Consider the following 24123-nt stretch of genomic DNA (forward strand, 5'->3'; position numbering starts at 1 on the left):
CAGCTGGCAGGAGCAAAAGAGGAAAATGCAACCCTCTTGTGCTCTTTTTGGCTCCACCAGCACTGACTTTCTTGCTTCAAAGTGCTCCTATGCAGTTAGGTGCTGCAGGGCTAAAAGGAGCACACAAGAGGGTTGCACTCCACTCCCTCGAAGTACCTTTCCACTGGGAAATGGGAGATTAGCCCAGTATCTTTGGTTGGAAGTGGGCCCGTCAGTGGGCTTCAGCAGGTGTGCAACTAGGCTTACTGCTGGTGGGTCTACTCAGAATCTCTCTTCTTCCTGTATCAGATCAATAGGAACATGAACATAAGAATGTAAGGCCATCTAGGTGCGGCAGACCAAGGTCCATCTAGTCAGCACTATTTTCCTAACAGCTGTCATCCAGACGCCTTTGGAAGCTCACAAGCCAGGCATTAAACCGATGGCCATCCTGCATCATTTGTTCCCAGTATGGCATTCACAGTTATGCTGCCTCTGTATGTCGGGGCTCCATTTATAATAATCATACACAGACCTATCCTCCACAAAATCATCTGATGCTTTCCAAAGCCAACTAAGCTAGTACAATCACCACATCTTGTGATGGTGAATTCTGGGTGTGCATGAAGCACCTAGCTGCACATAACTAAAGATGTCACAAGCATTCAAACAGGAGCTGTCAAAAAAGTGAGCGCCGTGGTTTGGATGCCTGCAAAGAGGATTGAGGCCAACGGCACTCTGTTAACAACCTGCTGCAATCAAGACCCTGCTTGCTTCTATCGTGACAGCAACCACCACCGCTCTTCCCCCCGTCTCAATTCCTTGGGGAGGGGAAGGAGGCAAGCAGCAGTGGTCATTCTGGAGATCCCAGTAGAGCACCTTTTCATACCAGGGATGGGAAAAAACAGGTTCACCACCCCTGGTGGCAATGATGCAAATAACAGGATTTTCTCATTGTAATCCTGGGGTCTCCAATTTGGTGCCCATGGGTGCCAATAGACACCTCTCTTGGTGTCCACTGGGCTCCCTTGCCCCTCCTGATTTTTATTTTATTTCTTAAGGTGTTTTTTTTTTAAATGGAAGACTGGGTTGCTGCAAAGCAAAGTCCTGCCATCCAGTGCCATCTTTATTTGGGTTCAAAAGAGTGGTTTTGTGTTTTGGAGTTGAGCCTCCACCTCTGCCTCGTACTTCGGTTCCTGGGCAAGTTACTTTTCTTCTCGTCTCAACAGTTTGCCTTCTAGGAAATGAGTGCTCTGTGACCAGCCATGCCCACCATGGCAGCTGTTTTATGAACAGGCAAGGTGCCCCCATGGCAGCCATTTTGTGAGTGCACCCATGAAACTCCCAAAATTCCAAATGCGTCCAGTGACTGAAAAAGTTGGGGACCTCTGTAAGTCCCTGTCCCATTCCCCATGCGAAAACATGCTCTGGCAGGGATCCAGACCCCCTGCTGCCTCCTCTGCCATTGCCACCTCCTTTCTGTGGCCCTGTGGATAAATTGTTCAGTTGGGGCAGCAGATACTTCAAATGTCTGCCAGTCTTTTGCAAGTGCCAAACTGGGTGCTCAAAATGTTCAACTTTTGCATCAAATGTCAGGATGTTCCTGCATTCCTACACATAACCCAGGACCCCAGTTTTCTGTAGTTCTAACAAGCTCAGTATCTTCAGCTCTCAGAATCCCATTGGTCCATTGTGCTAAAAGAAGGCAAAGGAAAGAGGGCCTTGGGAAGAGGGGAGCATGTGGTTGAAAGACAACTACCTGTTGTGCTCAGACTACTGGAAGCCTGGGAGAGGGGCAGACTTGTGCCGGTGCCTGGGCTGGTCACCTGGGGAAATGCAGCAGGAAAAAAGACTGTCACAGACTGTCACAATGGACAGAACCAAAGAAAGAGTTTTCTCGCCTGACCCAGGTATATAATCTATTGGGGATCATATCCAAGAGCAGTGGGGGGGGGTGCAAGTGTGTATATATACACACACACACACACACACACACACACACCACCGGTGGGCAGGGAAGGCTTTTGAAAGCATAATATAGGGATTGTTAAGCACAAATGCTTTAACTTGAGCAGTAGGAATGCACCATAAAGGGAGTTGTACAGAGGGGATAAGGAAAGAAGGAATGTATCACATGGGATAGTGGGAGCAAGGGGGAACTGAGAAAGTTTGTACCATATATGGGATTTATCAAGAGGAGAAATAAGTAGATATGTAAATTCAACCATACTGGAGCTGCAGTAAGTGAAGAAAAGGTAGACAGGCACAGTTTTGTATGAAGCCTAGGTAAGTATGCATAAATGTAAAGGTTATATCAAGGAAGGAAAATAGGAGGTCATGTACTGGGGGTGGGTGGGAGTAAATTAAGCATGGATCATTAGCAGGTTGTAGCAGGGTTGCGAAGAAAGGTGTACAGGGATGCACAAAGCGAGGATATAAGCAGGGGGGGAAATTGCAGGCACGTTCCATAAGGGAGTTTTGCGGGGGGGGGGGGTAATGTAGCACATGAAAGGTTTAAAAGAGGAAATCTGAGATAGGCACCGCTTACGATAAGGGGCTGTAGCAATGTGTGTGTTGTGGTGGCGGGGGGCGGGGAGAGATAAGATGTGTAGGTCTGTACCAAATGAGGGTTGTAGCCTGGAGGCTTGCCCTGGGCAGGCAACATGGGAGCAGAGCTGCAAGGGTTGATCCGCTTCTCCTTCTGGCGGCGGTTGCAGAACCAGACGCGAATCACCTCCTTCTCCATGTTCAGTTGCTCAGCGATAAGTAGGATCTCCTCTGAGGTAGGCTTCTGGTTCTGCAGTTAGGGGGCAGGGGTGGAAATGTAGGGAGGACAGGGTGGTGTGACAATATACATAAACTGGAGCAAGTGATGGCACAGAGCCCATTAGGAACAAAGAGGCACAGAAGGATGTGGGAGTCTGTTTTATTCATTCCAAAGAATGTTAAATTTCTTCTCAGACTATCATTCAAATCTGAGATAGAGCAGGCGGAACTTGAGAGAACCAGAAGCACAGAGTTGCTGTCACAGGATGTCGTCATGATGTGCATTTCCCTGCCTCTGCCACCGACAGACAATGATGTGAGGGTTAAGCTGACCAATCAATTAAAATCAAGACTGTTTGTACACCAGGCTAAAATCCCACAACTTTACCAGGGCTTTCTGTTTCCATTTGAAATGCAGGATCACGACAGGCTCCTTTTACACACATTTCCCTTCCGCACCCACTTTCTCCCCTTATCTGTGTGTTCTATATATTTCATTATACAGCCACTAGACGGCGCTGTGGTCTAGTGCCCCTTATTACGGGATTTCCTCATTTCATGAGGGAACTCAACATGCTGTAATTTGATGGCTCATTATCTCCAATCTTTTTAAAAAATGGGATAACGTGCATTTGGCACAGGAGACACTCTGGAGGTTGACGACATCATGTAAAGGACCCACAAACATCTTTGAATAACCAATCTCAATAGCAGGATGAAAGCCCGGTGTGGAGAAGCCCCAAGAGAATTAAAGGGAGTGAGAAAACCTAAAAACCCACAGTGAATCAGCTAAAACCAAATGGGAGAGAAGTCATCTTGGAATTTTGGGACACCTGGGTTTCAGCTGTAGCTCAGCCAAAGACTTTCTAAAAGGCCATGGGCAAGTCTCTCTCAGTGTTAGTTTCCCTTTCCTGTAAAATGGGAGTAAGTGTTAGGGACCACCTGGGCTAGTACTAGGAACCTTCGACTCTCTGGGAAGCTGCCCCATGCAGTAACCTACCAGAGCTGCAGTTTAGAGATCTTTTTCCGGAAATGAAGAATTCTTGGGCTCTGGATTGGCCCTGCCCATCCAGGCTGACCATTATGCCCTCTTAGGCAGAAAGCCCTATAAAGGGCTTCTGGTTTGGGCTGGGACTTGATCTGAGCAACAGTGGCCTTTGTGGCTCTGGTATGTTCTTAGGTTCTAACTCCCTGGCACAACGCCTGGCTCCCCTCTGATTGCTGCCTATGGCCCAGCCCTGACAGTAAAGCCTAAACTACACATTATATTAAATATGTAGCATGCAGCAGATCCTCACCATTTTGCTTATTAAATATGTAAGCATGCTGGCCCCTGATCCTGATCAAGACCACCGCACATCAGAAGGGGAGGTGTAAACCTTCCCACCCAACCACTTTTTAACCCCAAATTCATTGCTTCCCCTCCACCTTGGGGTGGGGTGGGGGGAGTAAAAGAAAAGAAAAAACCTCCATTGGCACTAACAAAGGGTTTTTCCTTTTTTTTTTTTTTAAGTCCTTGTGGGTGGGAGTGGATGGGGGGGAGATTTAAACTTCCCCATCCTGCATGTGGTGGACCCAATCACAATCGGGGGCCTGTAAGCTTACACTAAGGTAAACAAAATGGTGACGATCAACTGCATGCTATGTATTTAATGTAGCATATAGTTTAGCCCGAAGAGTGACCTTTTCTCATCAGTTTTTTGCCAGGATGAACGGAGATAAGGAAAAGTTGTTGAAAGCTGTAGCCCTAGAAAAGGTTATTAAATCTCAATGAACAAATTTTAAAGTTACTTAATTATGTATTTGTTTATATGTCACACTCTTCTTCCAAAGGAACTCAGGGTGGTTTATACATGAGCTTATCTGTTTTTATCCTCACAACAGCCCTGTGAGGTGGGCTAGGCTGAGAGATAGTGACAAGCATAAGGTCACGCAATGAATTTCATGTACGACTAGGAATATGAAGCTTGGCTTTCCCCTATCTAAATCCAACGCTCTAACTAATACACTACAGTGTATGTCACTCTGTCTTGAAGCATCAAATAAAGTGACATGTTTTAAACATTATTTAAATTTGTTCAGCATCCAATTGCATGTCTGGGGGAGGGGAAGGGGAGTTGGTGTTGCTCTGGAGGTACATTGGGATTTCAGAATAGGGTACTAGGGAGTGCCTCACCGCGAGAAAGCTTTTTTCCAATGCGAAGCGGACATTGGTCTCAATGCTGGTCCGTTTCTTGCGGCGCCGGCCTGGCAGCCCATCAAAGCCCAGGTTAGGACTGCTTAGCTGGTTGGGACTGGGAAGCGTGGAGTCCACAGACATTGTCTCTGTAACAAGGCAGGAAGCATTTACTCACCTCCCGCACATCACCCTCATACCTCCCCATAGCAACCATCATCTTATGGCTCGACCCACTTTCACTTTCTTCCATTCTTCCTCAGTTTCTACCCATTTGCTCATCTCAAGAAGTAGCACCATTCCTCCATTCCATCTCATTGTAGCTTTAGAAGGTTCCCACTTGATTGACATTTAAGCAACCTGTGCATTAGTTGTTTCCCAGCTAAAACAATCAAACAAACCATTCAAGTTCTATCTCAGTGGCAAAGGGCAATTTTAAAGTTGTATGCATATATATTGATGAAGAAATAAGATGAAGAGCTTCCAGTGCCTGCCCCACTAGGAAGCAGTGGGAATCTGAAGAACCTCAAGCCATAAAGTGAACTTTCCTCAAGGCCTGAAGTGAGCGTTCTCTCCCTCAACCCTTGGACACTTTGGCCAGGCCCCTATCCTCCCATGAGCTTCCTGTTCAGTCCTATTTGGCTCCCCCCACACTGTTTTTAATCAGGCCTCAGTAAGAACCACCCTCAGACCAGGGAACCAGTCTCTTCTCTTACACTCACCCTGGCTCCCACAATGACCTCCCTGAGGCCTGTTCAATCCTCCATCTTTCCCCTCCACCACCCCAACAGGTCCTTAGCTTCTTCAGCAGGAAATATCCTCAAAAATTTAACCCCACTTTTTCTCTTACCTCCAGTCCCATTCACAATCCCATACAACCCCACCTCCCACAAGAGCCCTGTTTTCTTTCCCCTTTGCCCCCTCAAACACGCCTTAGCCCCTTCACAGCCTGGCCCTCCTTCAGCAGGCCTCAGCTTCTTCCCTCTCCCTCTGCTTCTCTTACCAGCGTCATTGAGCCATTTCTCCAGCAGAGGTTTGAGCTTGCACATGTTCTTGAAACTGAGGTTGAGTGCCTCAAAGCGTGAGATGGTTGTCTGGCTGAAGTCATTCCCATAAAGCTTCCCCATGGCCAACCCCACATCACCCTGTGGAGGACATAGGCAGAGGTGTGGGGGGGAAGCTGTTACTGATTCCATGCCAACCTAGAATTTTAGGCTGAGTGCAGCATTCAATGCCCCGAGGACCTCAGCTTTCATTTAACCAAATTTTCTAACTTTTCAGGCTCTGAAACTTGAAACTGTGTTGACCACAATGGGCGCAATCTCAGGATATGTACAAATGTGCATATAAACACAAGGCATTCCCCCTGCCTACATTCTTTAAATTACATACATGCTAGCCACTTCAGCAAATGTGGATTTCCTCATCAATTTGAATCCATCTGCCCTTTTTGTTTTGTTTAAGGTGCTGCTTATAAAATTATACACTTAAGAACCATATGGCGCCTGATGTTTACAACCAATAGCTTTCACCTGAGAAACTACTCCACGAAGGAGAGAGAAGCTTGCTTTATGACGTTACAGGCACTCAAGGGGGGATCTTCATGACAACGGAATGAGAAGCATGTTGGAGTATTACCCGGATTTTCATGGAATCTGCTTTGGTCCACCAGGGACTCACGAAGCAGGATAAGCTGAGTGTACTGTACCTTTAAAATCTGTTTTTCAGGGGTCACACAGCACTTGAAAGGAACATACTCTGGGGTGGGGGGAGGTGGGGGGAGGTGGGGGGAGTAGAACTGAATGTCATCAAATTGGCAGGGGCTGCTCAACCAATGAGAGAGGCTTGTTTCCCACCACTGTCCAGGCTCCCCCGTGCTACTACATTATTATTTATAGTGAGCAACTACTTTTCCCCATGTGTACAGATTTCGCTGAAGAAGCCAAAATCCCCAGTTCTCCAGTGCAGCATCCGAAGGCTCCCCATGAGAGCTTCCCCCCACCCCAATTTTGCCCCTTTCCAGCAATCTACCGCAGAATTATTGCTTCCACTCCATTTGCCCCTATGTGCACACTTTTGCTTTGAGAAGCCAAAATCCCCGATTCTCAAGTGCCACATCTGAAGGCTCCCACTGAGAGAAGCTCGGGCCCTCAATTTTGCCCCATTCCAGAACTCTGCCCTGGAGTTATTGCTTCCAACCCCCCTTTCTCCTTCTCCCTGCTCGCAACCCCCCCCAAAGATCATTACTGCTCACAGCCTACCATCTGCAAACTCACATGATGGAGGGACCCAGGCTAAGAGATTTCATTTCTACCACAGACTTTACATAACAACAGAGAAGGGACTTTACATAACTTTACTGCAGAGAAACTACAGAAAGAAGCACAGAATTGCAACAGGAGAAGCAAAACAGCGCTTTAGGGCAAGTTACTAAAGTTAGCCTTTAACCCTTTCACTGCAGGAGAGCCAGATTTCTTACATCTAAGTAAACATGCACAGTAGGGGGGATATGTTAAAGATTAAAAGCAGGCTACCTAAGATGAATGAGTATTCCCACTACTGTGGTAATGTGAGGGGTCGCTGCTGTGCTCCTAGGGATTTTCTCAATGGGAAAACTACTTTCAATGGGGAATCAAGAGGGAATGGGGTGTCCCACCCCCTTGACCATGTCACTGCCAGGCCACAGAGGTACATCCAGGATTTAATATGGCGGGGGGGGGGGGACACATGGCACACTGTGGTAAAACCACTAGAGAGCTGCTGTCAGTAAAAAAAGTTGGAGTAAAAGCATTTTCAGAAAATGCAGCTTTTCAAGAGGGAAACGGCTGGTTGGCAGCGGAGGGGTGACGACGTTATCTGTTGTGAAGGAATTCAGACTGCTAACTTCGCACTAAATTGCTCGTGAAGACAGCCCCCAGTCAATCAGGGCTCTACATAGCCCTTTTTATGTCAAAATGCTAGAGCCTGCCCCATCACCCCAGCCTCGAGATTGATCCTAATGAGAAAATTGCATGTGTGACAATACACAAGGTGAGTGCACATTCCAAAGCAGATCAGTTCATGGTGTCACATACATTTAGACTCTCCAATATCTGAGAAGGAACTAAGTTTTCTAGTGCTCAGGAGGCAGGGCATAGCTTGCTTCCCTTGTCCAAGACAGGTAGAAACAGCATAAATCAGGCAAAATAAGATCATATATTCATATTTTCTTATTTTGCACAATTCAAGCAGGACACAGAATTAAATTTTTCTTGGCATAGAATTGTGATTATCTTCTTCTCCCAGTCAGGAGAAGGACATCTGCAGTGTTTAGTTTCACTTTCCACAAATCCTGGCTTGTTGTTACGTACAAACCAGAAATTGTGGTTTAAAACAAGTTCTAGTTAGTGAAATAAGCCAACTTCATAACCCATGGTTTTAAATTGGTTTGTTTAGAAACCAGCTAGAGTTCATTTTAAACTGCAGTCCCTGGTTCATATGCAATAATAAGGCAGGCTTCATGAAAAGTGATGCTACAGAAGATCTTCTCCTGGGAAGCATGCAAGCTTGAGGCTTTGCTTGGAGTTGTTCCAGCTCATGAACACAGAGCTAAACCACAGTTTAGCATTATGTTCCAACCAGCCCAGTGTCTCTATTTGGAAGTAAGACTAGCTCTGAAGTTTTCATCAGCTGTGAAATGTTCCCCCCTCTTCCAGCACTTTTTTGCGGTGGGCTGTATAAAGGGACAAAAGTATTTGCTCATTCAGAGCAAAGGCAGGAACAACAGTCTGCTCTGAATTGGCTTTGGTGACATCACCAAGTAGCCAAATCCAGTTGACACTGTCACTGTAGCCAAATTTGATTGACTCAGATTACATTCCTAGGAAGAAGACAACACAGTTGGGTGTTGTATTTTTAAAAAGGAGCTGAGGCAATGGACTAGCAAAAAAAGAAAAAAAAAAAGAGCAAGGAATTTTTTCCAAGGACTATTTCAGCCTCACTCTCTGACACTACTTTCATGCTGAAAATGTTCACAGAAGAACATTCACTTCATCCCAAATGGAAACTAGTATTCCACTCTTCCACTCTGGCCTTGTCCGAACCAAATATCCATGCCTGTACCTGTGTGAAGCCCAGCTTGATACGACGCTGCTTGAAGGTGCGGGCAAACTGCTCCAGCTCCTCCAGGTCACTGGGCTCCTCGGGGTGTGACGGGGTCTCCAGGCATTTGGGCGGCTGCGAGTGAGCGAGGTGGGACTCGGGGAGGCCAGGCCGAGTCACTTGCTGGGGAGCAGGAAGAAGCCACAGAACTGGTGATTCAAGAGGCACAGAAGCACCAAAAACAATCCAAAGTATAATGTATGAACAAGACCTAGGTGGAACAACCTAGCAACCTTACCACTCAGCATATACTTGATACCCACGTGGCACTGCCTAACCAAGTGGGGTCACTTTTCACCAGAGTTTTCATCAACTGCAAAAAGCACTCCTTTTTTTCGGGGTGGGGGGAGCGGCAAAAAGGGATGGAAGTGTTTGCTTATTCAGAACAAGGGAAGAAATTGTTCTGAACTGGTTTGGGGTCATCCTGTATTAGTGGTCAAAGTAAGCCAAGTAAAGGAGTCAGGCCTTAACAGTAATTGCTCTCGAACTTCGGACCTTCTACCTGAAGGTGCTAGGGAAACCCCCATCTTTACTGGGATTTTGGAAAGGGTGTAAAACTTTCCTTTCTTGGCAGACATTTGGATCTTTTATTTTGTGGATGTTTGGGGAGCCTGAATTGCTTTTAGATTATTTTGTTTCAAGTGCATTTAATTATAATTGCATTGTTTATTTGCTGTAAGCCACTTTTAAAGGAGGAAGAATGAGGCCACAAGATGACAGCCAACAAAACCTACAAGAGTTTTTTTCCTCTTCACATCACTGAACATTTTACACACAGGACCTCTCCCTTTCCCACTCACCTGTGCTGGGAGTCCTGCACGAGGCTGGTTCGGCAGGAGGCTCCCTGGGTTTTGCTGAGGTAGCTGAAAGAGATTTGGTGTCGGAAGCAGCCCTATGGGGAAGAGAGGAAACAAACAGCTCAGCAAAGGCCAAGCATCACATTGGCCACGGTGTGCAAAGTTACAGCCCAGTTTCTGAACAAACTCATGATAGAAATCATATTTTAGCCACTGGTGTATCATTGTTCAGACTCCTAAAATTCTCTGTTGTTGTTGTGTTAAAAAAAGCAAAGCAAGTTCTTAGTCCTCATGGGCTGAAGGGAAAATAACATGTGTAGCTGCAGCTTCTGCTGAAAAAATGGACACAAAAAGGAAGCCTAGCTGGACAGTGTAGTGGTTAGAGAGTGGGGCTTTTCTACTCCATACAGCAATTTTCCTTCCCTAGCAGACTGCCCAGTCCATCATTCTAACCTAAGAGAACACAATAACTGGCACCATTTGGTAAAAAGGTGGAATGCAAATTAAATAAACAAATAAATAACACTTTATGCTAAGGACCAATCTGCATTAGCATTTCTTCCTGGGATTGTAACATCTGGCTCACACATGGAACCCATGATGCATACACCAATCTGTTTGTCCTGTCGCTATTTCTCCCTTAATATTCCATTGTTTCCCAAACTACTTTTATTATTATTTTTTTCTGGTGCTTGTGGTTTCCATGGGCTACAAAGAAATGTGTGTTTGACTTTAGCAGTATTACAACTGTTACTGGTAGGAGTAGCTTTTAACGTTTTCCCCCAGCTTCTCCACACACCCCATGTCTTTCTTCTTCTCCTCCTTTCATTCCCTGCTCTTTCCTCCCATTGGTTTTAATGGGATGTGCAGGCCAGAAAAACAAAAACAAAACAAAAACACAAAAACAACTGCAGGGAGAGGGCAGCAGCAGCAGTGGAGGTGGGTGCCCTCAGGAAAGGACAAGGTGAGGGGCTGTTTTGCAAGAGCAAGTGAGAAAGGAAGAGGACAGTGGGGGTTGGTGGGGAGCCCTCACCAGATGGCATGCCAAAGGCACAAGCAGAGGAGGAGGAGGAGGCTGAAGAAGCTCAAAGGTAGCCGGAGGAGGAGGAGGAAAGTGAGTGAGTGGCACTTGTCCACTCTACTAGCGTCTGCCCAGAAAGGGAGAGGACGGCAATGCCAGCAGCAATGGCATCATGACCTGCCCACCTTCTCCCCCCGCCATCAATTTCTCCTTCTCCTCTATGATTTTTTGTTTTTTTGACTGTGCAAGTACACAGGAGCAGAACTGAGAATTACCACGCAACTTATTTTTAAGCCTCCATTACAGCACACCATCAGAGGTGTGCATGCAGTCAGCAGGTTCATGTACAAAATAAGGCTTCTATCTTGTGCTTGCTCTGCAAGCACAAATGGCAGAACACACAAGACCTTTCCAAGTCCTCCTACCTCTCCTGCAATTGCATCTGTGTGTGGTGTTCAATTGCATTATAAACATGGTGGATACTCTACTGTATTCAAGGCAAAAATGCATTTTTTAAAAATACAGCACTGCCTGACATAGGAAAAGGGCTCTAGCGCAGACCCTCCAAAACTGGCACAGACAGATTCATGGGTACCCTTAATCCCAGAAAAGTGGGGAATGACTGTGGTTACTTTGTAGTGAGGGAAATGTACTCTACAAATGCTCAGATACTCTCATTATTTTTTAAGCTACCAGGACTCAAAGCACTTTCTTGTAGATTCTGTGATAAGCAGTGCAGGGAAAGGAGGATGCTAGCTCACACCAAGTTCTGTAGAAGTCTGCTGCCCAAGCCTTACAGCGGACATGGGGGACTTCATTTGGGTGCATGGCCGAATGACCACACACCCAGCCTTCCACAGGCTGAATGGTATCAAGTGGCATGACTAGAGCTCCTTCAGCCAGTGCTTTGGTTGGGAACCCCACTTTGCTGCGTATGGGCTTTCCCTGGCCAGGGAAAGCACCTGCGCGCAGCGAAAGCCACTTTGGCCAGCACAGACTTGCCTGCCCCACACCTTCCCCCACTGGGAAGGATGCAGGATGGGCGAAGCCAAGTCGGCTCAGTCCCCTGCGCTCCTAGCCAGGGAAAGCCTGGGCAGGGTGAAGCAATCGGCTTGATGCCTGGCTTTGTGCTTTCTCCTCCATTCAGTGCCTCAGCTGGGGAAGCACTTCATGTGCCACTTGTCCTCCCAATTGGGAGTACAAGTGGCGTGCTAAGGGGTGCCCCTAAGGAAACAAAGGGAATCACTCCTGTTATCTCCCATCAGAGATAACAACAGGGATTCCTCTACCTGCCTTCTCCTCAAGCCTTTGGTAGCCTCCAGGGAGGGGGCTCAGGGAGGGGGCAAGCACAGGGAGCCCAAGCCTCCACGGGCCAGATGGGGCACCTCTACACACTGGATTAGGCCCACGAGCTGGAGGTTCCTCATCCCTGCTTTTGAGCAAGCTCTTAAGGTGCTTCCATACTAGGTGGTTATTGTGTGTTTACTGTGAAATCGCCACACTTGGCTTGCTCACTTGGCATCTACATGACATTATCATATCATTGTATTCCTGTGTTTTCCCCATGCTTCCTCTGTCTTATTTAGACCACAGAAAATCTAACTTTTTTAAAAGAATGGAACAGCAGCACAATCTTCACAGACATAAATTGCCTTAGAACTGCTCTATCTTATTTACGAGCCATAGTTTTGACGTGCACAGTGACGCTTCAAGCAGGTGGTTGTAACACCATTTAGGCACACCTTCACATTTAATCACTGAGTTTATTTTAAATATATATTTTAATTAGCACTAAAACACTTTTTCAGCTATATATTTTAAAAAATGTATTAAAAGAGTCACACAATAGCACTTACATTAAAGAGCATTATAGCACTAATTTAAAAAAATAATTAAAAAAATTCACTGTCTTTCTGGCTACTGCCATTTTAGCAACTTGCTTTGTTTTATTTTTCTGATCTGTGGATTTGCCCTAAAACATATGACTATCATTTTTTGTGTCATGAAAGTAGCTGGGCGTAAACAAATAAGCACTTTCATGAAAACTAAATGATTAGACTTCTAAAAAAAATGAAATGATTTTTAGGCTGCATTTAAGGGTAGAATGCTCTCAGAGCAGCACACTTGACCAAAAGATTGATAAAAATAAATGATTAAAAATGGCTGCTCAGGGGAATTGCCACACACCCACAGCAGCCATGTCAAGCCCACTAATTTGGATGGAACATAACAGGATATATATAACAAAAGTGCTATATCTACCAAAGTGCAGGAAATCAATCCCAATTCCACTTGTAGTTTACAGTGAAAGTGCAATGACTGGGTTATGCTAGGACCTGCCTGCCTGGAAACATCCTGAGCTAGGGAGAAGCAACCTGAGGCCTACATGCTCCCTCACAACACAAACCCTTCTTACCTTGCTGTCCCTGCTGGGCCTGTGGCAGCAGGAACTGTGCAGGCGGCTGGAGGTGGTGCCCTGGGACGAGGACTAACTGCTGGAGCTGGAGCAGCTGTTGAATGTCCTAGAGTAGAAAAGGGAGGGGAAAGAGAGAGAGAGAGAGTGTGTGTGTGTGTGTATGTATGTATGTATGTATATATATATATATATATATATATATATATATATATATGTGTGTGTGTGTGTGTGTGTATGTGTATGTATGTATGTATGTATATATATGATTTTATTATCATGGCTTTCCCCAGAGAATCCTGGAAACTGGTCTGGCGAGGGTGCTGAAAATTCTCTCTCACAGAACTACAGGCCCAAGGTCTCCCCCGGGGAGTGTGACAATGACTATACATTGATCTATACATTGACAGTACACTTTAAACTGATAGTACAGATAAGTCTTATGCCATAGGCCATATTAGCACAAACTGTTAATTCATCTTAAACAACCCTTAGCACACTTTAAGTCCTACCCAGTTCTCAAAGCGAAAAGGAACAGGGGTATGGACCCTACTGTGTGGTGACCCTGTAGTGCTGCACGACCAGGCCCCATTCTGACCAGGCACGGGCAAGCTGGGCCTCTCATACCAAGCCCTTACCTGTGCAGTGAGCTGGATTGGCTGTGACAGGGCAAGCTGCGGGGTCTGGGGCTGGTTCTGTGGTGTCGGCAGCTCAGCCCCAGGTTGCTGAGAGGAAGCGGCAGCAGCAGCGGCATTGGACTGCTGCACAGCGGCTGCCAGGAGCTGCGCTTGGGCCTGCTGCAGAAGCAGCTGCTGTTGGGCGGGCATCAGGGCCGTAAGCTGGGTTGGGGGAGTGCAGAAAAGAGGCATACCAAAGGTGGCAAGGCAGGCAAGGAGGAGTCAGCCAAGTAAAAGGGGGATGGTGGTAAGAAAAGGGAAGGAAAAAGAGACAACAAAGAGGAATAAATCAGGCAGAGAGAAAGAAGAGGCAGGTTAGTTGGGTCCTTTCCCCTCCTCGTAAGCAGAGGCGCTAGAGCCCCCAGCAAGCACAGAGCCAAGCAACTACTTTCTAGACAGAAGGTCCTGTGCTTATCATTCACACAGAACAGGAAGAATTTCATTAAATGGAAAAGCAGAGGGTTGCATTGTTTTTCACATTATGGAGGTTCAGGGAAAGGAAAAGCTACACCTGTTGAATTTCTCCTTGTCCGCTGGAAAAGACACAGGAGGAATGGAGAGGACTGCCGATAAGAGGGAAGTATCGACAGAGTTTTACAAGGGCAATGCAGCGTGGGAATTTAGACCCAGCTCAAGCACACCCCCACAAGCAACTCTTATATTGGGTGGTGAGAAATACCCACATCCCTCCTCAGTCCTCCATCCACCACAAAGGTGGCTGGACATTCAGAAGAGAGATGAGGGGTAGGGCTTCAAAATCACCCATTTCCTCTTCCTCCTCCTTCAGCGCCCACCTCAGAGCTCCAGGGACTCAGAAAGAAGTCCTTCTGGCTGCCTTCCACCTGCCATCTTCCTATCCACCTTCTACTTCTCTTCCCTATCAGTCCTAGAGGTTGAAATAAAATAGGTTCTCCAAAGGACATAAAATGTCCTACTTCCTGTTCCTTTACTTTCTTGGCTCAGCCACTGCATCAGACCAGAGCCTGGCATAAATATAGTACCCTTGACATACAGGAACAAAATTACCATGTTTATGCCATCAAACGTCAAATGTTTTTTTTATCTCAGGCAGGCTTATTATCCTGAAATAATAAAGAATATCAAAAAGTTTCAACCACACTCCTTTGCAGCTATCTTGAGCCACTGGCAGGTTTTCACACATGACATCTTTAAGAGTACACCCAAGATTTTTTCCACAAGTGTACACCTAAAAATATAACGTGTGAATGCCACAAACCACAGTTTGCAAACGTATTTAGCGTACAGGCATGCTCATCAAGAGCCTCGTGTGGCACAGAGTGGTAGGCGGCAGTACTGCAACCGAAACTCTCCCCACAACCTGAGTTCGATCCCAGGGGAAGCTGGGTCCCAGGTAGCTGGCTCAGGTCGACTCAGCCTTCCATCCTTCCGAGATCGGTAAAATGAGTACCCAGCTCGCTGGGGGAAAGGTAGTCACGACTGGGGAAGGCAATGACAAACCACCCCGCTATAGTCTGCCATGAAAACACCAGCAAAAGCGGCATCCCTCTAGGAGTCAGCAACGTCTCAGTGCTTGCACAGGAGGAACCTTTCCTTTCCTTTCATGCTCATCAAATAGACTCTCCATTATTACACTTGCAAACCCAGGTTTGTTGCTGCATAATATATGAAATGGCCCTATAGAAATGGAGAAGCGGCCCACTGGAGATAATAACCCTACTGTGGACATCATGAAATTTGGATCAGGAGCCACTGATCTCACCAGCAGGAGTTGTGGTCTCACTCCTCTATTTCTTTCAGCCTCCTGATTCAATGCTCCTTGAGGTCATGGAAGCAGCCTTCGTGTCGTTTGCATCAACCTCACCCCACCCCACCCCAAGAGCTGCTTCTGCCGAGCCAAGGAAACTGTGCCCTGCCCCTGGGACCTCCTCCACTTACCCCAGCTAGCTGGCTGCCAGCTAACATAAGTTGGGCCTGGGGTAGGTGTGGCTGCTGAGCCGGGGGAGCCGGGGCTGGGGCCGGAGCTGGAGGCATTTCTGTGGGGTCTTCAGCTTTGATCTGGAGGGAGAAAGCAAGATGGAAGAAAATCACCACACTTCTCTTACCAACTCTGTATGACAGACATCCTTCTGCTTCTGTCGTCGCGCTCTTCCTTGGCCCAACCTGGGTTACTTCAGACACAAACTTGATGGCTCCCTGCTCCCAGGTTTTGCTTTCTTTCTAGTGCCCCTAATCTCCCACTCTCTCACCTGCAGAAAATAACCATGTCTAAGCCAGCAACCCACTAAAAGAAAAAGCACAGCAGCAGTAAAGGTTGCCTTCACAAGGCAGGCTGAGGTGCTCATGGAGAGAAGTATCAGGTTTTAAGGGTACTCTTGAAGAATTCAGAGAGAGGACAGTGGCTCAATGGAGCTGAAGAACATTGGGCAAAATTGTGTACACTGCGCATTAAGCAAAAATTTAAAGTTCCAAACCAAGGCAAACCAAATTCTGCAACCTGAATACATTATGCTAAATAAGCACCTCTGCACCTGTTTAATTAATTTTGCTGCTGCAAACCACTTGGAAGGACAGAGAACAATGCAAGACACCAAAATCCCGCCCACTGACCACTGGAAGTTGATGCTATCTCTCCGACGCATTGCTGCTTGGCTTCCTGTTTTGCTGCCGGGCCTGGGGCTCAGGGAATTCCCCCCCACCCCTCACAGCCAACATTGATTCATGAGTTCCTACCACATAGATAACCAAAGTGCAAGGCAGCCCACAGTCCTGCCCCACCCTACCACCCAGCCGTTTTCTTTTTGTATATATTATTCTGATCTTTTCCTCAGGCTTACTGCATGACCAACCCAATCAGTTGTTCAGGCAGCAATGTTTGAGGGTTTCCACACTGAAGCAGTTTGCAATCCAAGAGGTGCAAACCAGGATCCTTTGCAATGTTGCAGAGGGTGCAATTTTTGGATCTTGCCAAAAGCTAAACTGTTAAAATTATCTGATGCTTCTTTCAACATCTGAAAAAGGCACATATTGTGGTTTTGGCAATATGCAAATTTTTTCCAGTTTAATCTGTTTATCAAAAGTAGGTGAAATATTTTTTAACACTTTACAGCTCCAGGCTCTGGACAAAATAGGTTTTACAGGTTTCTCTCATGCTTCCAAACACAGAAAAAATCTGTTTGACCAGAAATATTGCAGGACAGTTTTAAAAAATGACATGTTGAATGTCTCCGTCATACTGCCTCCAAGTCTCTAAAAAGCTATTGTCTGTACATAGCCTCAGATCATCCAGATCAGATGTACATTGGGCCTCTCATTGGAAGCATGCTGAGAGCACAAGGCACTGATAGTTTCAAAGCTAAACAGGTATCAGCTTGGGCAGTGCCTCGCTGGGGAATTGGCCTGAGAGATCTGTACAAGCCACTTTCCAAAGGAAGAGTGGGATATAAATGTAATAATTTTTGTTTTAAAAAGCACTCCACTGCACTGCACAAATCAGACTCTCCCTTAGAGACGGAAATGCCATCTCTCATCTGCAGCCACCATAGCAGAGTCGGACTCTAGGGCAGGGATGGAGAACCTCTTTCAGCAGCATTTAATTCTTTCCAAGGAGTGAATTAAATTTTGGAGAAGCTCTCAGGGGCACATTCCAGTGGTTGGGGCAAAAATAAGGCAAAAGAGTTGGGGCAAAAATAATTTTAAAAAATTAAATACTAGCATATTGTTGCTTAAAGCTCTTAATGCCAGCAACTAAACCTAAGGAGAGGCTTTTCAGTCTTTCAGAATGGGGGAAAATACACAAAAGCCAGGAAACCACCAAATGACCAATGGTGGGGGGAAAGCATGTGAGGCCAGAGAAAGGGGCGTGGCCATCTGAGGTACCCAGGAGGGACACATTTGGCCCATGGGCCTTAGGTTCCCCAACCCTGCTCTAGGGGAACAGAGGTTAGAAAGAACGTAAAAACACATTGATAAATAACTCCGTGTATGTGTATTTGATGAGGGATGAGGCTGAACACTTTCTGCTTCATATGGGCACTGCATTATTGCCAGCATTGTATAGTGGTTAGTGTTGGACTAGGAGCCCCCACCCCCATCTTCCCTGGGATTACTTAAGGTCTGTGTGCCCTGAGGGAAGGCAGAAGAGAAGCAGCCTAGGCCAGTTAGCTTGTGCCATCAGCTCCTGAAGGGACCATCAACATCCTGAGAGGACTGTTAAGGCAGCCCCACCCTCACCTTCCCTGGGGCTATTTAAATCCCTTGTGCCTGGAGGGAAGGCACAAATGAGGAAATCCAGGCCAGGAAGTTCATGCCATCAGCTCCTGAAAAGACCTCTCTTAGGAGAGCCTAAGAGAACTATATTCTGGTGTTTGGGGGTTGCTATTTATTTATTACATTTCTATACCACCCCATAGCCAAAGCTCTCTGGGAGGTTTACAGAAGTTAACCGCCCAGAGGTTAACCTCCTGTTGTTTATGGTAAACCTCTAAACCTGCTGTTATTTTTTGGTAACATCTTTTTGTTTGTTTCAATATTAAAAAATTGTAAACTGACTTGGGTGCCTTGGCTGAAAGGCAGTACGGAAAGAAGGAAGGAAGGAAGGAAGGAAGGAAGGAAGGAAGGAAGGAAGGAAGGACAGACAGACAGACAGACAGTCAGACAGACAGGACCCAGATTCAAATAGCTGTTCAGCCATGGAACTCCCTGGATAACCTTGGGCCTCTATCTCATAGCTTCACGTACCCCACTGGGTTGTTGTCAGAATAAAATTGAGGGTGGGGGAAGAACCATGTATGTCACCTGGGTTCCTTCAAGGAAGCAAATGCAGTAAGTAACTAATATAACAAAGAGCCTTGTGACACCTTAAAGGCTAACAAATTTTTTAAGGCAGTGTCCACAAATGCTTATGCCATAATAAATTTGCTACTCTTTAAGGTGTCACAAGACTCTTCATTGTTTTTGCTGCAACAGACTAAGATGGCTGCCCCTCTGGAAATTAAGGGTGCAGTCCTATGGGTTGCACCCTCAATGATCGTAACCCCCCAAATTCGCAGGCTTACAAGCATCCAATGCAGGCAGGAGGAGCAGCAGAGATTATCTTCACCTCCCCTTCCTCCTGTCCTGCAGTTTTCGCTAGACAGGCTTTTTTGCCCATCTAGCTGGGGTGCTTTGTAGCTGGAGGGAAGGAGGCTGGAGAGGTCTCGGGATAATTCATATCCTGGCCTCTCTAGTCTCTTCCCATCCCCACCCATCGAAACGCCCCCTTTTCCCCTTCTCCGAGATTGACCGTCCAACCTCGGAGAGCAGCCGGTGCTGTTCTTTCTGCACCAGGAGCGAGGGGGTATGGGGTCGGAGCTCTGATGATTCCCCCCTCTGAGGTCGGAGCACTGTCTCCGGCCTAGGATTGGGAAATCTGAAATATCCTATGGCCCCTCAGATGCTGTCTAGGGGCTATAGGATTGCTCCATAAGTAATATAAGCCACCAAGATGCCTCCACTACTCTCCAATTATCTTGCTTACCTTGGTGCCGGTGCTGGTTGGGGATGGGGAGAACGGGGAAGGTTTGCTCTGCTGGGTCTGTGAGGGACAAACAGAGAAAGGACATCAGCCTGGACAGACTGAGGGCATGCCCCACTTTCTGATACAATGACTTCCCTGCCCCCACTTTATAACCCATGCCTCTGCCCAACATTTCTCACCTGGTGGTTTGTGTCAGGTCCATTTCTTTCCGTATCTTGAACAAAAGAAGAAAAAATCATCACAAAGCCTCCATGCAAAGATAGCCTCAAGAATCCCAATTCCCAGTTTGCACTGAACCCTCTTTCCCAGGCCCACATTCCCCAAGGGATCCCAGAATCCAAATCAAACCTGCTGTTTCTTCCCCTCCCCACAGGTCTTGAGACTTCCTCTGCTGCTTGTGGTAGCTTGCAGGACTTCAATCCTAGCCATGAGGTTTCTTATGAAAGGGGCAGGACAGACTTCAGGCTTGTGAGATCTACTTCGCTTTTCATTAGAGACCTGAGGTTCACCAGCCAGAGCAGGGTGAAAAATAGTGGCTCAGAAAAGAGAATTAAGGAACAAGGCACCTCTGAACACATGCTTAGCCTAGGAATTTGTTTTCAGTGCCAGAACTGGAGCTCACAAAAGAATCCTTTTGCACATGCATCTACTCCTGTTTTTCCCAAAGCTTTCTTGGGGCTTCTTCACAGAGAGCTTTTATTCTGCTACTGAGATGGCTCTCTCACGGACGTTTGCGGGCAATTTAGAATACGCCATTACTCTACAGGATGTCTTCTGCCATTTATCCTGTGTTTTCCCCAAATGCAAAAAAATTGGTATTTTTCCCAGCCCATGGAACAGGAGTGCAATGACCTCCCCATGAAATTCTCCCATAGCAGAAGAAACCGGCTGTGGGCAGTCGTTTTCAGTTGTTGGGGGTGCAGTCAGGATGACGAAGGCATTGAGAATGGGCTGCGGGACTGCAGGGCGTGTTGCACTCGGGAGATCCTGAGTGGGGTTGCACGGAAGGAGACCCAGCAGATTTGACAGGCATGAGGGCTTGTGCTCTCTCCCTTCCTTGCAAGAAGGGGAGGGCACATGGTTTGAGGGCAAATCCTGCCTCCACTCAAGTCTTGCATAGGAAAGAAAGATCTGCATCCAACTCTCCCTGCCCCCACCAGCGATTATCCCCTTTGCTTCAAGGTGACCCCCCTTGTCAAACTGCCCAAAGCGTGGCCACAGCACAGCACACCGCCTGCTTGGCAACAGCAGCACCAGACGGCACCAAAGAAGTGCATTGCTCTCAAACCACGTGCCTGCCATGTAAATACTTGAGCACATTTCTTGATTGGAGGGAGAAGAGGGTAAAATGCCTCCCTGCAACGAAGGGAGACAGATCTGATCCCCCACCCCACCAAGCTCAGAATCAACATCCTCTGTTGATGTACATTAACAACTGAAAACGACTGCCCGCACCCCATTAAGTTCAGCTTACTCCCAAGTAAGTGTGCTAAGGGTTGCAGACTTAAAGTGTGTCAGTCCCCATCCACCAGTAATGTGCAAGGAGAAGAAAAGGGGCAGGAACCAGGGAGGAATTATTGCTACACGCCAAGCAGCATCACCACCCCCATGAGACAGAAAGAAACAAAAAATAATGCAACGGGGAACAGCCATCTAAAGAGAACGACCCAGTCCTGCAATGATACCAGATGGGGAAAGAACTGGCACTGATGTGGAATTCTCTGCCCGTGTGATGGAGCCCCTGATTTCAGAAGCCTGACGGGGGCGGGGACGCTTTTGTTGTCTCTATTGTTCAACCATTGGGAGTTGGAAACCCTTGCTTATCTACTGCAAATCACCCAGAGATCTACCAGGAGATCCTGGTCTACCTTCTGCCTGCCCCTGTTTTATGGTACTGCACGTACACGTACATGAGGGCAAGTGCATTGTCATAAGGACAAGACCTCAAAGGTGCCCAGAAAATGGTGTATTGCCCAATGCATTTAGAACTAAAACGCTGTCTCAGGAACAAATCTAAGAACCTAAGAACAAGATACACGTACAAACCTTGCTATTATTAGTTTTGATGGGTTTTTTTTAAAGTACTGGTATGTTTTTAAAGAAACAGGATTTAATTTCATTAACAGCTCTTTAAAACTGACTTGTTCTAATATATAGGCTTTTCTATTTTGTATCTAATATTCATGTTCATTTCCGTATTACAGTAAGTTTTTAGGATACAAGTTTTTATTCTGAATGGTTAATGGGTTGTATGTGTACTTTGTTTTATGCAATAAAAATTCTTCTGTGCAACTTTGAAGTCTCCATTTGTCTGGCATTTGGTGCCTTCCCTCCTTTACTCTAAGTCAGCCTTTCCCAACCTGATGCCCTCCAGATGTGTTGGACTGTAGCCCCAGTCAACATGACCATTGGTCCATTTCCCTCTGCTGTGTTCCTTCTCCCCTAAAACAAACACCTTTTCAGGACTCTTTACTGCTTCTTTTCTCAGTCCCAAGGGAACCCTCTCTCCCATTCTTCATCACACCTCATTTGTTCCCCTCTCATACTAGGACTGATTGCAATGGCACTAAAAAGTGAGTTATCACCTGCATATTTATTGCATAATATAGTTTATTGGGCATAAATACTTGTTTATAAATTGCTGAATACTGGGAAACATTCTCATGTCTATGAAAGCCAGTTTCCAAGTTCTGTCTCTTTGAGCTTTTCTACATGAGGCTGTCAATCTGAGGACTACACGAGGAGCCTTTCCTTTCCCGTTTCTCTGTTACATAACCTCTAGGTGGTACCATGGTATAGCAGAATAGCACAAATACACAGGGGAAACCATGCTTTCTTTCTCTTTCACAATTAAATGCTGCATTTTCCCTGCTCTAAAAAAAACTCTCGGAAAGTACTGGTTACACACAAAAACGAAACTGGAGGGTCATGTCGTTGTCTAAATAAACCATAAACAACCATGAGTGCATGATAAAATGCCTCATGTAGAAAAGCCTTTGACACATTCTAGCAGGACCAAGGAATGGAACTTGGGGCAGGGCAATGCAATGCAAATGAAAGTGGGGCCCGGTCCCCCAGGGCTCATCTTAAGTTCCATGGGACACAGAAAACAGGCCACAAAGTGGGCACAGGTGATAGAGGAAGGGACCAAAGTCTGCACTGGGATCACTTCAGGGTTCACTGTCACATCACTGTGCTCTTGCTTTTCACCCTCCGCCTACTGCTCAAAGGTCATAATCTATTTAATGAATAAACTAATCCCCCTCCCTTCCCACCAGATGTTGCTACCTGTGTGCTCCTCTTGCAGCTCCAGCCGTGCCTTCTCCAGCTCCAGGGGCTTAGACATTCTTACTTCTACGAAAGGGAGAGAAAAGGGGGGAAAGAAAGATGGGGGTGAGTGCTGAGCCAGACTGTGAAGGTACACCAAGTGGCAGGGCAGAAATTAATGTGCTTAGGTTCTAGATGTTCCACAAGTGCCCTACATTCAACGTTATGTGATTGTATTAGATATCAATATAGCAGGATTTTAAAACTGTGTAAAATTTGAAAATAAAGGCCTAGTATGTGTCAGTAATCTTAGTGCCTTTCTACTGTGTTGGCCAGAACACTGAAAGGTAGTTTATTTTTAGTGAGCAAGTGGGGAGAATACTGCCTGAATGTTTTTCCACATTATCTTCCACAATTAAAAAAGGATAGTTACTTACTTTTTTTTCATGAAAGCTGAACTATTAGGAGAAGGGGCCTGAGGGGGCCAAGGCCACATGGCCCACTTGCCCTTCCTGCCCTGCCCCATGGTTACATCCCTGCTTGGAGCACAAGGTTCCTGACTCCTTGTTTGTCCCTCCACCCTCTCACAGAAGACACTTACCTGAAGTTGAATGTTTTAACCTCTGACATTACAACAGATCTTAAACAATACTACATACTGCCTAAATGCAAATGGACAATCAGTGGATGGGTAGATAGGCAGAAGGGAAACAATAGACAACAGAGTGGTAAAGACATGGCAGTTCCTTTCATGTTAAGCACCAGACAGGCCGCTTAACAAGATCAGCCTCGGATGGCCTTCTCTCTGTCCCATCAGCCAGGACAGCTAGACTGGTGGGGACGAGGGAGACGGCCTTTTCTGCAGTGGCCCCCAGTCTGTGGAACTCCCTCCCTAGGGAACTCCGTCATGCCCCCTCTTTAATGAGCTTCCGTCGTGCATTAAAAACGTGGTTGTTCAGGCAGGCATTTGGGGTGGGTTAGGGTATTTTAGAAAATGTTTTTATTGTAGAATTCTATTGTTTTATTGTATGTTGTACATCGCCCAGAGTGGCCGGGTGACCAGCCAGATGGGCGATTAATAAATTAAATAATTAATAAATAAATAAAATTGTGTGTACAGAAGGAGGAATTACCTGGTGTATGATTCACACGGCCTCGAAAATCTCATTAAAAAAATAACTACGATGTGTCTAGCCCTTACGGTTGGCGAGGTATCTGAGATATGTTTAGAAATTTGACAGTAATGCCTGCAAGAATTTCAGTGTTGAGGGAGGCAGAGTTCTGTTTTTCAGCCATCTCTCTCCCACACAATTTTCAGTCACATTCTCCTACATCGCCAGACTCCACTACCCGCTCTCAATGAGAGCTGAACTACTCGTGATGCAGTGCG

The 24123-nt window shown here is 46.4% G+C and overlaps 1 protein-coding gene across 2 annotated transcripts in view; it reads right to left on the reverse strand.

The window, feature by feature from the left end:
• The window catches only part of POU2F2 (POU class 2 homeobox 2), a 42683-nt gene that overhangs the window by 9221 nt on the left and 9339 nt on the right, over nt 1-24123 (reverse strand). For both annotated transcript variants that reach the window (XM_084815089.1, XM_084815088.1), the window contains exons 2-13: nt 22755-22820; nt 19646-19680; nt 19467-19523; nt 15887-16006; nt 13931-14131; nt 13296-13401; nt 9862-9953; nt 9023-9184; nt 5925-6066; nt 4922-5070; nt 2600-2776; nt 1739-1805 (exon numbers count right to left, since the gene is read on the reverse strand). In XM_084815089.1, coding sequence (XP_084671215.1) covers nt 1739-1805; nt 2600-2776; nt 4922-5070; nt 5925-6066; nt 9023-9184; nt 9862-9953; nt 13296-13401; nt 13931-14131; nt 15887-16006; nt 19467-19523; nt 19646-19680; nt 22755-22820 — 1374 coding nt within the window. The remainder of the gene's footprint in view (nt 1-1738; nt 1806-2599; nt 2777-4921; nt 5071-5924; nt 6067-9022; nt 9185-9861; nt 9954-13295; nt 13402-13930; nt 14132-15886; nt 16007-19466; nt 19524-19645; nt 19681-22754; nt 22821-24123) is intronic.

The sequence above is a fragment of the Heloderma suspectum genome, chromosome 10 (assembly GCF_057233095.1).
Source record: "Heloderma suspectum isolate Gila_16-S chromosome 10, 16-S_ref, whole genome shotgun sequence".
In the NCBI taxonomy this organism is placed as follows: domain Eukaryota; kingdom Metazoa; phylum Chordata; class Lepidosauria; order Squamata; family Helodermatidae; genus Heloderma; species Heloderma suspectum.